Source organism: Brassica napus, chromosome A10 (assembly GCF_020379485.1).
Source record: "Brassica napus cultivar Da-Ae chromosome A10, Da-Ae, whole genome shotgun sequence".
NCBI classification, from domain to species: domain Eukaryota; kingdom Viridiplantae; phylum Streptophyta; class Magnoliopsida; order Brassicales; family Brassicaceae; genus Brassica; species Brassica napus.
This window is the reverse complement of record NC_063443.1, coordinates 14,498,941-14,519,967: the sequence shown is the minus strand read 5'-3', so window position 1 is coordinate 14,519,967 and position 21,027 is coordinate 14,498,941. Positions and strand designations below refer to the sequence as shown.

The 21,027-nt window shown below is 30.7% G+C and overlaps 2 protein-coding genes across 3 annotated transcripts; one reads left to right on the top strand and one right to left on the bottom strand.

Annotated features, from left to right (window-relative positions):
• Positions 1–51: 51 nt before the first annotated feature.
• Positions 52–3,178, top strand: LOC106387792 (probable receptor-like protein kinase At5g18500). Of its 2 annotated transcripts, none has more exons than XM_013827715.3 (8): positions 52–305; positions 812–1,436; positions 1,520–1,624; positions 1,701–1,823; positions 1,911–2,081; positions 2,180–2,309; positions 2,380–2,592; positions 2,698–3,178. In XM_013827715.3, the coding sequence occupies exons 2-8, from the start codon at positions 826–828 to the stop codon at positions 2,800–2,802; spliced, it is 1,458 nt and encodes a 485-aa protein (XP_013683169.2). In that variant the 5' UTR covers positions 52–305; positions 812–825; the 3' UTR covers positions 2,803–3,178. The 2 variants fall into 2 exon arrangements, with proteins under 2 accessions (XP_013683169.2, XP_013683170.2); XM_013827716.3 differs by lacking the exon at positions 52–305 and adding an exon at positions 490–727.
• Positions 3,179–15,706: 12,528 nt separating this feature from the next.
• LOC125579243 (alpha-barbatene synthase-like) lies at positions 15,707–18,169 on the bottom strand. Its single transcript, XM_048743168.1, has 7 exons — positions 18,051–18,169; positions 17,665–17,947; positions 17,182–17,563; positions 16,882–17,103; positions 16,660–16,798; positions 16,279–16,527; positions 15,707–16,201 (listed from the first exon to the last, which is right to left on the bottom strand). Exons 1-7 carry the CDS (start codon positions 18,150–18,152, stop codon positions 15,908–15,910), a joined length of 1,671 nt encoding a protein of 556 aa, XP_048599125.1. The 5' UTR covers positions 18,153–18,169; the 3' UTR covers positions 15,707–15,907.
• Between the last annotated feature and the right edge of the window lie 2,858 nt (positions 18,170–21,027).

Here is a 21,027-nt window from a genome sequence, read left to right as displayed (position 1 = left end):
ATTGCGCAAAGCTAAATAAAAGCCACAATAAATAAATAAATAATTGGATAAAAATTATCTTTTTCATTTACTGTTTATCTATTTTCTCTGGAACACAGCTAACTACTACTACAAGGGTAAAGCTTCAATCTTTCCCACTGACATCTCTGGTCTCCGAACTTCTTTTCTTGTTTCTTCTTTTCACTGCCTGGGTCTTCTTGTCTGTAAGGTTAGAGATCTCTCCTTACAAAGATCCAAAGCAAGGAACTTTCTAGTCAATGCTGCTTGAGATCTAACCTTTTTCCTTCAATGACGCTCTGAATCAGGTTCGGTTCTCTCACTCTTTGTTTTGTAATTGTAACTTCTCTGAGTTTTCAGCTTCTAGACTTTTGCTTTGGTCTTCTTTGATCTGTTTACTCGTCTTTATCAGACAATGCTACGGAATGCTTTGCTGACTTTCTGATAAGTTTCTATTTGTCGGTAGCGAGATTTATTCTAGATAAGTTGCTGAATGTTAATCTTTCACATATGTAGTTTTCTCTCCAGCTTAATGTTTAGCTGGCGTCTGGTCTGAAAACTGAAAAATCTGGCAGCTGTCAACTTTTTTTTGGGACTTAGCCACTTTAGGCACAATGCTTGGTTTGTATGAATCTGATTTTTCTCTAGTCATCTGTTCAACATCTTGTCTTTTTGCCTCTTCCTTTCCAATTTGAACTCTATAATCTCTTATGGTCCCTCCCATGTTTCGGTATAACCTCTGAAGTTGCAGGTCTAGAAAATATTTCTTTAGATTTTGAAGTGTCTTGAGTTGTAGATTCTTTTGTCTTTTCAGGTTGAACAAGGAAGATGGGGTCTGGTTTAAACGATGCATTATCTAGGAAGTACAGTGGTTTGGAGCTTTGGGAGATCATAGTGATTGTTCTCTCTGCAATATTCGTTTTAGTGTTAGCTATATCACTATATCTTACTTTCAGAAGGAAAAACTCTAGATCTTCTTCTTCTAATCAACTCCCTGTAAGCCACCAGCTTCCTCCTACTGTCTCTGAAGAGATTAAAGAGATTAGAGTCGACGAGGTTTCTTCAAGCAATGGTACTGGTGGCAATGGATATCCTTCCATTAGTGAGAAGTTTGGGCACAAAGAGCCTGAAAAAGGGATAGTAGTAGCAGATTCAGAGAATGGTGATAGCAGCAGGTCAGGCTCGTTTAATCACTTGGAGAAGAAAGATGGATCAAGCGTCTCTTCTGCTAATCCTTTGACTGCTCCTTCTCCTTTGTCTGGTCTTCCTGAGTTTTCTCATTTAGGATGGGGACATTGGTTCACTCTCAGAGATCTTCAGATGGCTACGAACCAGTTCTCGAGGGATAATATAATCGGTGATGGTGGGTATGGTGTTGTGTACCGTGGGAACCTTGTTAATGGTTCTCCTGTTGCGGTTAAAAAGTTGCTCAACAATCTGTAAGTGGAATCAAGATTTCAAGATTTTAATTTCCTGAATTTTGTTTTTGGTCTAATGGTGTTGTTTTTGTTGTGTGTTTTAGAGGGCAAGCTGATAAGGACTTCAGAGTAGAGGTTGAAGCTATAGGTCATGTTCGCCACAAAAACTTGGTCCGTCTTCTTGGATATTGCATGGAAGGAACGCAGAGGTATGTGTATGTTCTGCTGTTAAATGATTACTTTTTGAACTTCACTGAACAGTGGATGTGGTGACACTTTAATTAGGATGCTGGTGTATGAGTATGTTAACAATGGGAACTTGGAGCAATGGCTACGTGGAGACAATCAAAACCATGAGTATCTAACTTGGGAGGCACGGTTAAAGATTCTTATTGGAACTGCCAAAGCGTAAGGCTTGTTATGGTTATAGACTTTCCTCTTTATTTTTGTTTGTTTATCTTCTTTATTTGAGGCTATGGAGGTGGTGTGATGCAGGCTTGCTTACCTTCACGAGGCGATTGAGCCAAAAGTGGTGCACAGAGACATAAAGTCGAGCAACATTCTGATTGATGACAAATTCAATTCTAAAATTTCTGACTTTGGACTTGCCAAGCTGCTTGGTGCTGATAAAAGTTTTATAACTACTAGAGTTATGGGTACCTTTGGGTAAGTAGTTGTGGTGGCCTCTCTCTCTCTCTCTCTCTCAGTACACTTTTCACTTAATAAATGTGAAGACGTTAACTTGTTTCTTTTTTACTTTTCAGGTATGTAGCTCCAGAGTATGCCAACTCTGGTCTTCTGAATGAGAAAAGTGATGTCTATAGCTTTGGTGTTGTACTATTGGAAGCTATAACTGGTAGATATCCTGTAGACTATGCTCGCCCACCACCTGAGGTATATAATCCCTTAAGTTTGTTAAAAGAAGCCTTCAGACACACACGTCAACTCTGCTCACTTTTTGTAGGTACATTTGGTGGAATGGCTGAAGATGATGGTCCAACAGAGACGATCAGAAGAAGTGATTGACCCAAACCTCAACACAAAACCATCTACCAGTGCATTGAAAAGAACACTCTTGACTGCTTTGAGATGTGTTGATCCCATGTCTGAGAAACGACCAAGGATGAGCCAAGTTGCACGTATGCTTGAATCAGAGGAGTACCCAATTCCTAGAGAGGTATGAACAAAGGAAAAGATCACAGCTTCGAAAACTGCTTCTTATTTTTATCAGTCTGGTAGATCTTTTGGTTGCTAAAAGCTCTAACGACTTTGGGAATTTTAGGATAGAAGAAGACGAAAGAGTGAGAATGGACCAACAAGAGAGTCAGATCCTCCTAGGAACAGCACAGACACTGACAAGAGCGAGTTCCAAGAACCAAAAGCCTGAAGCTGGATAAGGCATTGGAAATAACCTGAGGTGTAAATGTTTTCCGAGCTTCTTCATGTGAAGAAACAAGTCCTTGTTCGTCTCCAAATCTTCTGTGTTTATGTGATGTTTCTTCATTTTGTCTTTGGTAATAAAGAGAAAGAGGAGGAGAGGGGAGAGTGTGTTCATCGTTTGGTTTTGCAAATGGTTTAGATCACATCATTTGTTTGTATAGTGTTTGTTGTATCGTTTGCTTCTCTACGTTTCGCAATGTAGGTTGGTTTTGGACCAAGAAAATGCTAGGCTATGTCAAGTTCTTCGTAGAACGATGTGTAGTTTGTAGTTTCCTTGTGTGATACTTCCTCTGTTTGATGAAAAAAATGTATGTTTTAAGATTTTCGCATTTATTAAGAAAATATATCATCAATACATTATTTTTCGCAATTAACTATTTTTCACAATTTTTAATCAATAGAATTTTAATAAAACCAATTATATTTTTGAAGTTTATAATTTACAATTAATTTATGAATTAAAAAAGTAAAAAATATATTTTTAAAATTTTTTTTTTACGAGTTTACAATTTGTAATACTCCATCTGTTTCAAGAAAAAATGTATGTTTTAGAATTTTCACACTTATTAATAAAACATATCAGATTTTAGTTACCAAAACATTATTTTCTATAATTAACTATTTCTCACAATTTTAAATCAATAGAATTTTAATAACCACAATTATGTTTTTTTGAAGTTTACAATTTACAATTTACAATTAATTTATGCATTAAAAATGTAAAAAATGCATCTTTTTGAACTAGACTTTTTTTTCTAGGATATGGATCTTTTGGAAACGAAAGGAATATATTGTTTATCTGAGACTCTGTGAGTCTCAAACAAAATACCAACTAGTTAATAACTTTAATATTGATGTATAATTAATATAAAAAATAGAAATTACATCTCAAAATTTTATTACATAGATTTTGATAAATAATAGGCATCTTGCCCGGGACAAACGCTATATCCAGTAGCGGACTTCGGGTCCCCCCGGAAGGAGGCCTTTAAAAAGAACTCCTCTCAATTTTTTTTCTTTCAAATTGATAGTGCCACTTTTAAAAAGATAAATCTCAAGTATGATTAGTTTCCAACTTTCAGTTATCTCAATTTTCATCAAACTAAATTTCATAATATTATGTTTTCAGTGTTTAATCTATTAATAATAGTAATCTCAATTAATGTTGCAAGGTTATGTGTTTTCATCTTAAGAGTTCTATTGGTTTAAAAAAATGTCAAAATGTAGAAGTATGTATCTTTTCATTTTTACAATTTATCTTTTAATCTTAAAAATTGCATTAGTTTAAAATAACTTGTCAAATGTAATTTAAAATATAACTTTTCATTTTTAACATTGTGTCTTTTCATCTTAAGAGTTTTTTTTTTTTGAAAAAAGGGCTAGACTTTTTTTCTGTTTTTTTAATTTGTTTTGTTTCTGGTCATTTGATTTGTATGATTGCCAATTTATTTTAAATTTGACAGAATTTTTAATTGTTTTGTGTGTCTTTTCTAAAAAGAAATTTTCGTGAATTAGTTTCATCTTAAGAGTTGCATTGGTTTAAAATAAATTGTCAAAATATATCAGTATGTACATTTTTACCTTAGTGTCTTTTCATCGTAAGAATTGCATTGGTTCATATGATACATATTATCACTTTAGGAAGGGTCTACAACAATTTAGGAAATTAATAATAAATAGTTATTCTTCTATAATCTTATAGTTGTCACACGTTAGAAATACATGATTTTTCACTTCGAACAGTGGTGTCTTTCACCCCTAGTGTTTATAAATCCTTCTTTTAGTCCAAGAATTTTGAAAATAAACTTTTATAATTATAGAACTACCCGAAGATGTTGTGTGTAGTATTTTATTAAAGGTCTTCGATCAGTCAAGTAAAGATTTTGGAAATTACAGATTAGTCAATAAAGAAATTGAAAGAATTTCAAAATCAACATTTGTATTAAAAAAATCAACTAATTGGTGTCTTTTAATCCCAGAAAAAAAGCCCTTCCATATATATGAACAGACAAATGACGTCCATTAACTCGTACACAACTCTTATTTTTCTACCTACTGAACTCATGAGCGACAGAGAAGGAATAACAATGATGGATGCTGTCGTTTGAGTGGTCATAATGGAGAAACATAATCATTTTAGGGATTGGACGAAGGTTAAAACAAATAACTTGACTATCACCAAATCAATGATTATCGATACTATAGTTACGAAGGAAGTTACAGTGACAAGTGTGAAAGATAATTGTGAAAGAGGTACGATCATCAAACTTTTCACTGGTTTTGTTTAGAGGCGTGCTTACCATAGTTTTGATAAGGCTTCTGCCTAAGCCCCCCGCAAAATGTATAATTTTCATGGCCCCTAATTTCATAAAATTATTTTATAGAGCTAAATGAATAGTTTTAGGTAGATTTTCACATGATTCTGAATTTGAATTTTGTTTTTGATGAATGCTTTTATTCTAACTAGGTAAAGAATCCGTGCGGTATCGCACGGGAACTCATTTTATAAAAACAAATAAATCATATTTTATTATTCTAAAGTTTACCACTATGAATAGTTTCAAAGATTTATCATAGTTGTAATAATTCATCTCTAAAGAATATCATCTCTAAAAGTTCCAATGGTTTATACATATATAATATTATAAAATAACTAACTTATCCAAAATTAGATTATCTAAATATTTTTAGCCAATTTATTTTTTAAATGCATATAAAATAGATATAAAAATGAACTAAAAGATAACTCATTAACACTTTATGCCAATTTTAGGATAAAATATATATCCTGAGACATTTTGAGAATTCTTTATAAACTTATGCAGTTTTTTAAAAAATAAAAAAAAACTCAATATAATTTCACAAAAAGATAAATTTTTAAAAATTTATAAAAATTATGATAAAAACGCATGCTTATATTTTTCACACAATCTCTTAAAACTCAATATAAAAAGGCATCTCTTGCTTGCACCAAAGTTGTTGGATTTTTAATCGTAGTCCTTAATTTTTTTGGAATTTATTAATTTTTAAAATATAGTGAGGAAGTATATTAAAATAGGAAAATATAAAAAAACTCTATTCATTTGGACTTTCTTGTTGAGTTCTTAGTGCTAATCTAAAACCGATGGGGCTGTACTTCATTGACATAAAGTAGTTGAAATTTTAGGGATGTGTTTTCTTAGGCTGTAAGTTGTGTCTTTTCATTTTTCTAAATGCAATGCTACTTAATAACTTTTAATTAGTTAAAATGTGTCTCATCATTCTAAATACGTGTCAAAAAAAATTCAGCATTTTTTTTGCTATTATATATAGATATGTTTTCATATTAGTAATTTATGATAAATTGTTAATACATCTTTTACAGAAATATTAGTTCGAAATAAGTAGTCATATTATTAAAATAATTATTATCACACTTTTTACAATTTAAGCATGGTCTTTTACAAAGAGTCTATTTTAATTTTATGAAAGGATGTTGACAGATTAAATATAGACGACTTGTGTAGAGATAAAATTTAAGAAATTGAGACTCTTACAAATTTTTGGGGGTATTCAATCATTTAGAAAAGCATTGTTATGTTTATGTAAATAATTTGTCGAGTCATAGACAAATATAAAAATGTATTCCTCTGTCTTCCGATATTTTATTTTTTCTCTATGTTAATTGGTGTCTCTTCTTCTTCTTTTCTTCTGTTCTACGTAAGAGTTTTTTTCCTATGGTAATTTTGTTTTTTTATCGAAAAAAACTATGGTTAATTTCGCTTCTCATAACTACTATCATCTCTATTTTTGTCTGGGGTATTTGTTGTCAGTTACTAAATTTTCTCTTTTCAACACTGCCATGGTTAATATGAGAGATTATCTGCGTAAACGTGTACATGATCTCCATCCAGTGTTCAAAATTCATAACACAATTAGAAATTGTGCCTACAATATTCAACTAAACATATATACATTTCCTCTTAAATGCCAGACCCCATTATTCGATCGTGAAAAGTACCAAGATGCCATTGTTATCCCATTCTGATGATCACTCTCTCGTTCCCTATCTTCATCTCCGGCTTTGATGGGGTTAAAGGAAGTGCCACCATTGTCGTCACCAGACACCACTACCACAGGAAAGGCGTGCCATCGAAAGCCACCATTATTGGTCTTATTGGAGTTACGTAATGGATTCGAGAGATGGAGACTTGGAGGAGCGACGAGCAACCGGAGGCACTATGTTCATCACAGGGTAAGATGCTCCATAATCTCTTCTTTCTTTCTCTACTTCTCAAAGCATTAAAAACCCCAGTAAAAAATCACCGTATGGATTACAATTATATATCTACAGGTCAATAATGAGGCTCTGAGTTCGACTGAAGAGAGAAGAAGAAGGACGTTACGTAGTGCATTCGAGAGATGAAAACATGGAGAAGTGACAAGCAACCGAAGCCGCCAAATACATTTTCTTCATTTCTCTAATTCTCGAAAAGCCTTAAAAGAACGAGTTATAAAACTCACCGTATTGATTCCAATTTTCAAAAATAGAAAATTAGATGGGTGAAGCATATAGACGCAGAGAAGGAATAACAGCTATATGAAAAGAGAAAAAAAAATAAGTAAAAATTTATGCTGTAAAAATTTCAATATATAAGATCTTGAAAAAGTATGTTGTTTGAAAAAGAGACTCTTCAAAGGAAAGGGTTGCAAGAAGAGGTAAAACATTTCGTGACTCTTCACTTAAAATTGGTTTATTTTTTATGAAAATACACAACTTTTATAACGAAAAGATACAACTCTTAAACTAATAGATTTTAGTTTTTTATGAAAACACAAAACCTTTGGATTTTTAAAATCTATTTGAATAGTCACAACTCTTCAATCTGAATGGTCGCATTATCCCAATAGTCACAACTTTTCACTTTTTAAAATATACTTATGAATAGTCACAACTTTTAGACAATTTTTAGAGAAGACACAACTTTACAACATAGAAGTTTTAGAAAAGATACAACCCTTTATACATCTTTTTCAAAAGACACAACCTTTCAATATAGTGGGATTCACAACCTTTGGAATTAATCAGGATTCCTATTATTAATAGATAAATTTCAAGATGTGTTATAACTAAAATGCAAAGAATTAATTGAAGAATTGACATGGTATAACTCACAGTTCTGATTTTCGTTTTGCTTTTGTTACTTATTATAATCCAATTTTTTCCTTACCAAAAGTTAGCTATTTGTATTTTAATTTATATATTATGATAGTTTGATGAAATAGTTTATAGTAAAAATAAATAATACGTTTTAACATCCATATTTTTTTTATCTATCATCATTTTTTTAAACGACAAAATGTTATATACTTGATCTACCATTATTTTTATTCAATATTTTTTATTATTACTTTTATTTTTATTATTTTATCATTGTATTTAAATGATTATTTTTATCTTTCTAAATACCAAACATTATTTTAACTTTCTCTAAAAATACCAGTTTTCTATTTATCATTTTAACCTTTACTTTTAAATTACAAATTAAAAAATATGTTTTATTATATATTGTAAAATTTTATTTTAAAATTCGCCTTGAGCCCCTAAAAATCCTCGCACGGCAAGAGATACAAATGTGTAGAAACAAAAGTTAAATTAAAATGGAACCGAAAAATCCAGAGGAAAACTGTCTTGTAACAGTTGGAGGGAGAGACTAGTATTTGGATATTTTAACTATTTTAAATGATTTTTTTATAATAAAAAACACTATTTTTAAAATTAATAAAGTCCAGTTTTTATTTAAAAGATACAACTATTATAATGAAAAAAACACAACTTCTAAAACTAATATATTTCAGTTTTTAATGAAAACACTCAACTTTTAAAATGAAAATTGTATCTTTTCATCTTAAAAACTGAATTAGTTTAAAAATGTTAAATATTAAAGAATATATCTAGAAATGTATATTTTCATCATGCAATGAGTATAAAAAGTTTTTAAAATATGTAGGAATGTGTTTTAAGATTCTAAGAGCATCAGCACCGGGTACTTTCTCAACCTCAGTCTCTAGACAATATCATAATAGTATTTTTAACACAATTTTTTTTTGAATTAAAATCAATACCATTAAATTAGGATCATTCCAAATTATACCCTTAATGAAAATCGTAGTTTTGCCAAAAGTACTCTTACTTTTACAAGATATTAATATAATTCATTTATGAAAGTTAAGTGTTTTGGTTTTGGACCTACACATAAACCTAAATTGATATATATATATAATGGGCATATATGTATATTGATAAGATATGCTAATTTTAAATTTAATATAAATATTCTAAGTATAAATATAAGACATACATATATTATGAACCAAAAATAATATTATTTTCTTAAATTTATGTATCAGTATTCAAAATAGACCATTCGAATATTATGCAGATTTTCAATAAAAACCAAAACATGATATCGTACACCATTTCATATACATATTTGAATATCATTTTTTCGTATATAATATTATTTAACGATCAAAAAATGAGTATATACAAAAAAACTATATATATATATATATATTTATTTTTGTTATGTCATTTTGTACATAATATTGATATGGCAATTATGAGAGATTAAGAATATTTTAAAAATTATCTTAAAAGCAACTTTTAAATATAAAATAAAAAATACAAACTTATAATAGGTCATTAATAACAAAAATAAACTAATATTGTCATATCAATAAGTTTTTTTATATTATCATTTAGTATTTGGACAACATAATGAAAATCTCATCAAAGTTTACAGAATCACAAATTTATGCAGTATTAAAAAAAATATGCGTAACTTAATCAATATTATCATATATTTGTGCTTTTATCGGATCAATGGTATCAGATTGCGGGTTAATAACGATTTTTTGGATTTTTACCGGGTTCTATTGGATTTTTAATTAACGAAGTTTTCATTACATCCGGACCAGAATATATACAATGTAATGAGTCTACCGGTTCAACCACGAATCTAGATCGAATATGAAAACAATTCTTAATACTCAAACATTATTATAGAACGACTACCATATGTCGAAAGAAATACCACATTTTGCAGAGAAAAAAAAAATGATAAAAACCTAAAACTCAATTGGTATGATTCAAAACAGAAATACTGGTAGTTTGTAAATCAGTTTTCAATCAATAAATGAAAAAAACAAACCTGCGTTTTCTAAGTGCGGACCAAAATCTAGTTAAATGTTTAAAATCCGATAACACCATTTATATTGAAACACCTGTAGAACGAACCTTCAGCCGTTTTTGAAAGTTTCTTCCTAAAAATATGTTTCTCTTTAAATTTACCTTCTCTCATACTTTTAACTTTTTAATATATTTTTTTTGTTGAGAAATGTGGGAAGAATTCACCACTAAAGATGCCCTAAGAATATATCTTTTTAGAATCCAAAATAAATATTTAAAGATGTGTATTTTGATCTTAAAAGTTACATCAGTTTAAAAAAAGGTTATTATTATTAAAGTGTATAAGGATGTGTTTTTTTATATTGATGTGTATTTTCATCATGCAATGATTTTTAAAAGATTAAAGCTCCGAATGGTAACTGCGGTTTGAGCGGTGCAGAACAAGCGGTTTAACTGCGGTAGGGTTTTAACAGTTATAAAAACGTATAGATATATGATATATGTAGAGATTTTTGTTACTGTTAACTGCGGTGCGGAGCGGAACGGTTCGTAACATTTGAAGCCTAAAGAAAATCTAGAAAAATACAGAAAGAACAAGACCATAAAGCCAATTAAGGAAATTCTGCTATCAGATATTGAGGATTCCAAAAAGGAAAATTTGATTAGCAATCATTACAGGATTATATGAAAGAAGGCCAGGTGTGTGGGAACCATTTAAAGAAATTATTGTAGAACAAGTTGACCACTGAACATCCTCAATGGATCCTTATAAATTATACTCCCCTTTTTTTTTGAGCAACAAATTATACTCCCTATGTTTTTTAATACATGATGTTTTGATTCATTGCACAAAAATTAAGAAATATATTTTTTTTCCAAAAAATAACTTTATAAATATAATTTAAAAATCATTCAACCAATTAAAACAATGACTATAAAATCTAATTGATTACATAGTTTTCAATTAAGTTAAAAATAATATAAATATATCACAACTTCGTCTATTTTGAAACAACAAACATTTTCTAAAACATCAACTATTATGAAACAGAGGGAGTATATAATTTCTCAAGCTTCTTCACCAAGTCAGACACTTAGCTCCGAATGGTAACTGCGGTTTGAGCGGTGCGGGACAAGCGGTTTAACTGCGGTACGGTTTTAACAGTTATAAAAATGTATAGATATATAATATATGCAGCGATTGTTGTTACTGTTAACTGCGGTGCAAGGCGGAGCGGTTCGTAACATTCAAAGCCTTAACGACGGTTTTTCTATTTGGCTTTATTCAAAGAGCACCGTCAAATGGCGTAACTCATTCTCTACAATACTTTTTTAACTGGTTCTGGCAGACCCGACTTTTTCGTAGAATCCCAAACGATTTCTAGTCGAACTTTTTTTACTTGAAACATGCATTATTCATAGCCAAACATTCTTTAACTGGCTTTGCGGTCCCATTTTTATGTACTTGGACTATCGTCGTTCCACTGTCAATTAGAGTCACTTAGTCTAAGTCAATGTGTTCTTAGTTAAAAAGAAACATTTGATACGTAATGAAAAATTAACAGTTACAAATGATAGAGATTTTAGTGATAAAAATCCTCAGCTATATTCGAATCGGAAAAAAAAATCTTCAATTAATTTTTAATGTTATAGTGTTTTTTTAGTTTGGTTTAAAAAACTAAGCAAATCAATACAGTTTCACTACAAGAAAACACGCCGAATTCCGACGGAGGTTCCGACGGATTAAAATTCGTCAGACGTTTGTGACGGATTTCCGACCAATTTCTGACGAAAACAAAAAATTTGAAGTCGTCGGAATTCCGTCGGCCATTTCCGACGAATTTCAGAGGAAAAATGGCTCGTCGGAATATTCCGACGACTTTTCGACGACATTCTGATAAAACATATAACCGTTGTAGTCGTCGAAAATTCGTCGGAATATACCGACGAACTTCCGACGACATTCCGATTGAGAGATATAAATGTTACCGTCGTCGGTATTCCGTCGGAATTTTCTGACGAATTTCCGACGAACCATGTTTCCGTCGGAAATCCCTCGCAAAATACCGACGACATAGCGACGACAAAGGGTTCCATTGAAGTTTGGAAATGTCCTCGGTAATTCGTCAGAATTGACCGACGATATTCCAACGAACTACACAAGTTCGTCGGAATGTCGTCGGTATATTCCGACGAATTACCGAGGACATGTGTTTCTAAAAAATTTCAAACATAAAAATCTATAAATTTAGATGCCAAAACTATGAAAATAACACATAATAAGTGTTTAGTATAGTATTAGATCACAACCGTTCAAATATAACAACTCATTAAAATATTTATGTATGCATATCATTGTTTTCATAACATCTCATCTTAACACTCATATACTTATACAATCATATTCATCTAATCTTACACTACAAATGTTACCGTCGTCGGTATTCCGTCGGAATTTTCTGACGAATTTCCGACGAACCATGTTTCCGTCGGAAATCCCTCGCAAAATACCGACGACATAGCGACGACAAAGGGTTCCATTGAAGTTTGGAAATGTCCTCGGTAATTCGTCAGAATTTACCGACGATATTCCGACGAACTATACAAGTTCGTCGGAATGTCGTCGGTATATTCCGACGAATTACCGAGGACATGCGTTTCTAAAAAATTTTAAACATAAAAATCTATAAATTTAGATGCCAAAACTATGAAAATAACACATAATAAGTGTTTAGTATAGTATTAGATCACAACCGTTCAAATATAACAACTCATTAAAATATTTATGTATGCATATCATTGTTTTCATAACATCTCATCTTAACACTCATATACTTATACAATCATATTCATCTAATCTTACACTACAAAAAATGTTGTTGTGTAAAATCGTGTTATAAAAACATTTTTATTGTTAAATCTTTATGCAAATACTATATATATTATCAAAGATTTGGATTTTGCATTTAGAAACTTGTAATCAACCCCTAAACACTAAGTCGTCGGAATTCGGTCAGAAAAAGTCGTCAGTATTCCGTCGGAATCTACTGACGGACACCAATTCCGTCGGAATTTCAATTTACCCGGGAAAACCAAACCGCGTGAAAATTTTCGCGAACCGCCAATTGGTATATATTTAATTATCCCGACGGAATACTGACGAACCTGTGTCCGTCGGAAACATTAAATATAATTACCCTTCTTCTTCCTTCTTCGTTATTTCCGCCTCCGCCTCTCTCTCAATCCTCTCCGCGATTTCTCTCCCTTTCACGGCGATTCCGACCATTCTCGAGCTCCTATCACCGGGGAATCCTCTTCTCACCCTCATATCTCTTCCCCAAACCCCAAATCATGTAAGAATCATCCCAACCTTGTTTTATCTCATTTTTTTAGGGTTTTGGAAGTTAGATCTCGGATTTTAGGTTGTTTGATTGAAAATTTTAGGATTGAATGGATAGTTTAGGATATATAAGTTAGGATTGTTGTTTGGATTGTTGTTTTAGTTTTTCTTGGAATTATTTTGTGTGTTTGTTAAAATTCAAAACGTTTTACTATTTTTAAAACGTTTTTTTATTTTTAAAAACGTTTTTCAAGTTTCCAGTAATAAACTATGTATAATAAAATGTTTTTTAAAATTTTTAAAAATATTTAACAACATTTTTCTATATTTATAAAAAATTTATAATTTTGTATACATATATATATATATAAATCATGTATAATAAAAAATTTTAAAATTTTTATAATTTTTTATAAGTTTCCTGTAATAAACTATGTATAATAAAAGGTTTAATAGTTTTTTTTAAAACGTTTATAAAACCTTTTGTAAATATATAAATGAAAACATTAAAAATAGAAATGATTTGAAAAGATTTTTGATGTATTAATTTTTTTTTTAGGTCTGAGGATGTACCCCGCCCTGCAGCCCGTCTTCGACGTAGTTTGGTGAGCAGTTCCCGTGCATCGGGATCGTCTCATGAACAAAACTCGGTTCCCGCATATATTCCCGCTCCAGAAGAAGTTCAGCGCCGAGATAATGCAGAAGCTAGATCGTTTGATGTCTTCGAGTTCTTAGTTTTTTCTGCTTTTTAAAACTTTCTGAATGTTTTTTTTCTATTTCGGTTTGTATGAATTTTTAACTTTCTGAATGTTTTTTTTTATATTTCGGTTTGTATGAATTTAAATTCTATAATATTATTAGTTTTAAATTTCAGATTTTATTTATTTATTAATTAATTTTTAATATAAAAAAATATATAAAAATGCAAAATTAATTCGTATTTAAAATTGATATATTCCGACGAATTGAGGGCGTCGGAATATACCGACGAACGAAGTCGTCGGAAAATACCGACGGAGAAGGTTCCTCGGAAAATTCCGACGAACCATAGTCCGTCGGTATTTTCCGAGGACTCGGTTCGTCGGTATAGTCCGAGGAACGTGCTCCTTCGGTATATAGTTTTTCCAATGAACTCTGGTCTCGTGTGTCCGCATCGGAATATCGTCGGAAGTTCGTCAGAATGACGTTTCTCGGTATTCGTCAGAAAGTCGTCGGAAGGTCTGACGAAATTCCGACGAATCTTTTTTTTCCGACGAAATTATACCGACGGATTGGTTCGTCAGAAATTCGTCAGGATCGGTCTATTCCGACGAATTTCTGACGATTTCGGCCATCAGAATCCCCCTGTTTTCTTGTAGTGTTTAGTTTAGTGATAAAATACTTTTTGTAATTAATAACCAATACAGTTTTTCGTATTCAAATAGTTGTTCCTTTTTCCATTTGGCTACATGATTTTTTTTTTTTTTGTAAAAGGAATTTGGCTACATGAATTAGTATTACTTTAATCTTCTTCCTTGTCTTCGTTTACATCCTACCCGTCACAAGGTATGTAACGAATTTATCTTTTAAAAAAAAAAATGACAAATGTAATTATCATGTTTTTGTCATTGTTACGAGCTTGACAATACTGCTATGAGCTTGAAGTTCAATGAATGTTAAGAGGTTCATCAAGATAAGACTGAAAACCAAGGTGAAGAGGAAAAAGAACAACATAAGAAAATATCTCTGATCCAAAAATTTGGAAAACCGTTGATACGAGATTGAGAGATTTGTTGGTTAAAATGGGTCTATGATAAAGACTAATAAGTTATTACCTGTTTTTTAAGAATAGTATTGGTAGGCATTTTTCATATGCATTCTACACAAAAGATATGATAAACAGAAAAGTTAGAAGATGGTTGATATACTTAAAAAGTTTTGAATAAAGCTTTTTATGTTTCTATCGCAAGTTGTTTGACATGAAAAAGGTGGCGATAACTTGGCAAACTCCAACCACTTCATAAGAGGACTCTATTCCGGGCTTCGTGGACAAAAACGCTAGCCGTCAAAAGAGAAAAAAAAGATATTTTTTCTGTTTTTTTTTTATTTGTTTTGTTTCTGGTCATTTGATTTGTATGATTGCCAATTTAATTTAAATTTGACAAAAATTTTAATTGTTTTGTGTGTTTTTTCCAATGGATTTGGAAACACAAAAATTTTAGTTTAGTTAAACCATTTAAAAAAGGTAATTGACAGATTCAGAAGTGGATGGTGACGACGAGTCTAACGGAATTCAATCATTGATGGTTTTTCATTTGATGGTAATGAAGTTCTTGCCGTAAACTATTGGTTATTCCAAAATGCAACATGAAATTCTAATTATAAGCCTAAAAGGCTAAATCCTTGTGTTCAGTCATTTGCAACTAATTTTATTGGATACGGTTTTGCTCGGTTTCCTCAGAATAGGCAACATTTCATCAAAGACATGACGTCAAAATCAACCACCACAAACATCACAATCACAAAGTAGAAAACCAAACGGATATACTATCAAACTCTTAACTAAAGATGTATCGGATCGACAAGCAAAGCAGTGAGATAATCCTTTAGTTTTCCTTCACGGTGATTGTAGAGATCATCCGACGTATAGAGAATATTCACCATGCGTCCAAAATTGACGACTTGCATAAGAATGGGACGTGAAATGTTGGTTGTCTTTAAGCACTCTTCGTTTACAAGCTTGTTGATATCTCCAATCATCTTATGAAATTCCCTACTTGCCTCTTTTTTCGTGACTCCATGTTGTTTCATGTAATAGTTAAGCGCATTTGCAGTGTACCCTTTATTCATATCCTCCTGATAATACAATGAGCCATTTAGGTAACAAAACGAAATCATTGATTAACCTAAACCTTTCTAATTATAATGTGTACCTCAAAATCCGTAATATCATCCAAGAGACGTGCCTTCCTTGCTAGATATCGGACAGACTTTGGTCTAGATAGTAGCCACTCAAAATCTTCTTTTTTACCGATCTCTCCAAGTCCCATAATAGAACACGCTATGGTTGCATACGAACCAGCCTCAGCCCCACCAGCCTCTACATACTCATCAAAGTTAGGGATTTGACCTGCTCTTGCCCATTTGATAAGGTCAAGGTTTGTTCTCGCGACTATCTTGAACTGCTTATACCAAAGATTTAAACATCATACACAACTTCATTACCACTAAATATATGTAAATTTGGGCTTTTTAAAAAAAGAAATTTGTTTGGGCATTTAAGATTAACTAAGGTGTTGTAAGTAGTTAATCACCTCTTCTATCATCTTCTCCAACGCAAATGATCTTCCTTGTGACTTCAATATTTCTTCAAACTCCTTGTAAACAGACATCACAAATTTGAAGGCAGTCTTCATGTGACCATGAAGATTTTCCATGTACTCAGGATCCCATCTGTTCAAATGACAATTCACAATGGTTGTCAGTGTTTCTGATGAAACCAAATAGATGTTTCTTAGGTGTATATATATAGATACCTTTCCAAACAGTTAACCACGCTTTCAACTTCAGGAATTGAACCATAAGTATCGCAAACATCGTCTAAAAAGGTGAACAATAAAAAAAACTTGGCCGACATAATTCTCCCAAGTGAAAATTGTGGCTCAAAATACATCATCGATCCCACAAACCAACACTCGAATGTTCGTTCTCTGAAACCGGGTGGGAGGTTCTTTGTATGGTCTAGTTCCCTCCACCACCTGCAAATATAGAACAAAAATTATATATATATAATACTCCTACATCTATCTCATAAGAAAATTTATTCATTCACACACGTGGTGATAATTTTTAATTCTTGAATGTAGTGAAGTTGCAAGAACTTGAAATTGAGCTTGGCTAGCTTGAGTAGTGTCTCATCGTTGTCCTCTTCTTGTTCATAGAACGAAAGATACTCTCTTGCAACCAGAACTTGGACGTTCTGATGCTGCGGTATGTAAAGAGCATTTTGTATATGCTTTAAAATATGTGGTGGGATCGCTTTGCTATCTGTAGCTAGTGACTCCAAATAGTCCAATGTAAAGCTCAACGCTTCATCCAGGATATGATCTGTCGTTGTCCTGAAGTGCGCTGCTTCGTAGAAGCTTAGCATGCCCTGGACATCTTCCATTAAACTTTCTTTAAATTTACCGTCGTTTCTTTTGAATCTATCGAAAACATCTACATGGAAAAAATATATATTATTCAATATATAACGTACACATACGTAACTCATTAAGATATTACTTACCAGTTTTTGTCAAAAAAAAAAAATTACTTACCAGACAACATATTATGACCATATATTCTAAAAACCCGAAACATGATGGAGACTGTGTACAGATCATTTTCATCTGTGATCAGTTCATCTATCTTCTCGAAAGCATGTTTTAGGGTCTCCACGATCTCCTTCTCAAAAATATAAGCGAGGCCAAGACTGTCCAAAATATGAATCGAAAGAATGCTCCTTTTCATTGCGTCTTTGTCTCTGGAAGAAAACGTGAATATGTTTTTTCTTAATTTAGGCGTTAGTACTTCCATCTCTCTTGCAAGCACATCAAAATCCTGAAAGTCAATACAAGTCAAAGATATACCATTTAAGGAATAATACATGCATGTATATATATATATATGCTTTGTCCGAGTATATATATATAAATGGACTCACTGAATCAGCAATGGAGATATTGAGAAAGTGATCACCCCATTGAGAGGGTAGCAATTTTGAAAAATTTAAGTAGCTTTTCTGATCTCTCTTCACTTCTTCCATAAGGAGACAGAGCTGAGGGTGGTGCAGACCTTTTCAGAGGGTAGACATATATATAATACTAGGAAATAATCTGCATCCTTCGCAGAGTGAAATACTTTTAAAATAAATATTTTTAAAAAATTATTTTAAATAATAACAAATTATATGTAAAATATATTTTAATGATTTGATCAAAAAAAATTATAAAAATATCTGATTTTTTTTTCAATTCAAATATTATGCATATTTCAAAAAAAATCAAAATCAAAATATTCATTTATTTTATATGGTATATAAATTAATTTAAATGTTATTAAAATACATATTTTTAATTTGAATATCTACTAAATGAGGCTTCATACTCATATGATTTTATGATCAATGGAACTTGTTATAATTAACAACAATTTTAAATAATTGATCACAAAATTTTCAATGTGAAATTTTCAAAAGATCAATCTACAATCGTTTTAAAAATTTCGAAATGTAACATACGAAAAATTCTAAATTTATGTTATATGGTTAATTTGATTATTTAATTTTTAATAATATACTTTTTATTTAAATTATAGAAGACACACTGTTATCAAATTTTTATAATTCAAAACCATTAATTGTCATATATATTAATCAAATTAAGTAATTATGTAGATTTTATTTAAGAATTTTTTTGTAGATTACTAATTAATTTTATGATTAATATAACGAAAAATATAATTTATGTTTAGATGGACCAACATATTTTTTAAAAATTTTCAGAATTATTCAAGTGAAGACACATGACATAGCGCAATTGATATAATGTTTCTTAATTAGTATATATATATATATAAATGTTCAGGTATTAAAATTATTAGATCATCCAATTTTGGACAGTAGCTACTTGTTTGTGTGTTTACAAGGAAATAAACCAAAAATGTACAATTTTATCATATGATAGATCTTTCAAAACTAAAAACTGCATGTGAGATGAGATATGGTTGCGAGAAATCCGGTTACCAAAGAAAGGTAAAAGAATAGATGGTGTGATTCTAATTACGCCGCAAAGTAAATATGAGAGTTAATAGTTAGAGATTTTTATTTATTTTTTTTCTTCAGGCTTCTCCGGTTACTGCTAATTAAGGAAAAAAAAATAGAATTAATACATAAAAAGAGTGGTTGTCGAAAACCTAGGGCATTTGGTTATCCCGTGAATTATGGTTTATTTCGACGTTATTCAGCACAATTTCTCAATGAATTAAGTAGTTGGTTTTACTATTGAGTTGTTTAGTTATTTTATTTGCAAAATGTAAGTATAATCAATACTTTTAATGCTCTCTTGTTTTGTCATGCCATCTTCATTTCCAAATATAGTACTCCCTCCGTTCCTAAAAGATGCATATTCTGGAAAAAAAATTGTTTCAAAAAGATATATTTTTTACCTTTTCAATGTATGATTTTATGAAAAATTGTAAGTTTCAAAAAAATTAATGGTGTTTATTGAATTTTTATTGGCTAAAAGTTATAGAAAATTGTTATTTACAAAAAACAATGCATATTTAATGAGTTTTCTTAATATATGTGAAAAGTCTAGAATATGCATCTTTTAAAAACAGAGGGAATATTAACTTTAAAATACACAATTTCTATCACACAACATATTAAAGTTTAGAATTTAAAATTTAGGGTTTACAGTTTTGCTGGAAGCGTTAACGTCGTTAAAATTATCATTTTTATTTTTTTGTAGCTATTTTTTATTTTTTATTTTTTTTTTTTCAACTATTTTTTATTTTTTATTTAATTTAATGATTTTAATTAATAATTTATATGTCACTTTGATTGGTTTTAAAAGGTGTAGTGAACCTAAGTTTTGTTTTCTTTTAATGTGCTCTTTCCGTTTTAAACATTTTAGGAAGCAGTTGTCAGAAAAAAAAAACATTTTAAGAAGAAATAAGAATTTTTCTTTTTTGAAACTCAGGAAGAAATAAGAATAAAAAAATGTAGCCGACAAAAAAGTATCAGTTTCTGACCACAGAAATAAAGTTAAAAGCCTTATCCTTTTAATGTGCTCAACTTTCTTGTCATTAGTGACGTAGCAAATAAGTTGCCATCTCTGAAATCCTAGTAGCATTTCATTTTTTAAAAGAGAAAACTCTTTAAAAGATCGTTGAATTTTTCTCTTTGGACATTTCATTTCCTTTTGGGATTATTCATTGATCTTTTGGAAAGATCGAGAAGGGAGTAAGAGTCAGAGAACCGATGGCTATGATAAATCCACAAGGTTGAAAACTGGGTCTTATTTCATCTTCATTTGGATAACTGGATTGATTTTATAATAATATTCCCAAAATTTATGAAAATATATATTCTTATTATTGTTGGCATTTACAATGAAAGTATGAAACCAATACCGAGTGAAGAGATCATATTATTTTCCATGCAACTCTAACACTTTTCACTCGATTGTATTATGTTTTTATTATATTAACTAAGAATATTTTATAAAAAAATACACATTATTGGTTTTAAGATACGTCAATTTTACAACATGCTCAAATATATTAACACGATTCTCAATAATTTTATTGGTATTTTTAAAGTATAGTCTAATAATTATATATGTTAAATAAATTGAAAATATTGTTTTACATTTATTTTATTTTGTTTTATATTAGTAGAAAAAGTAAGTCTGGGTAAAACATCTGGATCCAAAGAACCGAACTAAACTAGATTTCAAAGCAATACTAAACACAAACTAAAACTGATTAAGTAATAAAACTGATTAAGTAATCAGATGGATCTAAAAGTTTAATATCCAGAGAACCAGATCCGAATTTGATCCAAACTAAAAGATTTTGGATACCAAAATATCTAAATCACAATTATATATTTAAATATATTGATTATTTTAAATTTT

Coding starts and splice junctions, on each gene's coding strand:
- LOC106387792 (XM_013827715.3), top strand. CDS start 826: ATGGGGTCTGGTTTAAACGATGCATTATCTAGGAAGTACAGTGGTTTG. Junction 1,437..1,519: donor AAAAAGTTGCTCAACAATCT/GTAAGTGGAATC, acceptor TGTGTGTTTTAG/AGGGCAAGCTGATAAGGACT. Junction 2,310..2,379: donor ATGCTCGCCCACCACCTGAG/GTATATAATCCC, acceptor CACTTTTTGTAG/GTACATTTGGTGGAATGGCT.
- LOC125579243 (XM_048743168.1), bottom strand. CDS start 18,152: ATGGAAGAAGTGAAGAGAGATCAGAAAAGCTACTTAAATTTTTCAAAA. Junction 17,564..17,664: donor TGGTCATAATATGTTGTCTG/GTAAGTAATTTT, acceptor TTTTCCATGTAG/ATGTTTTCGATAGATTCAAA. Junction 17,104..17,181: donor GAATTAAAAATTATCACCAC/GTGTGTGAATGA, acceptor CTATATTTGCAG/GTGGTGGAGGGAACTAGACC.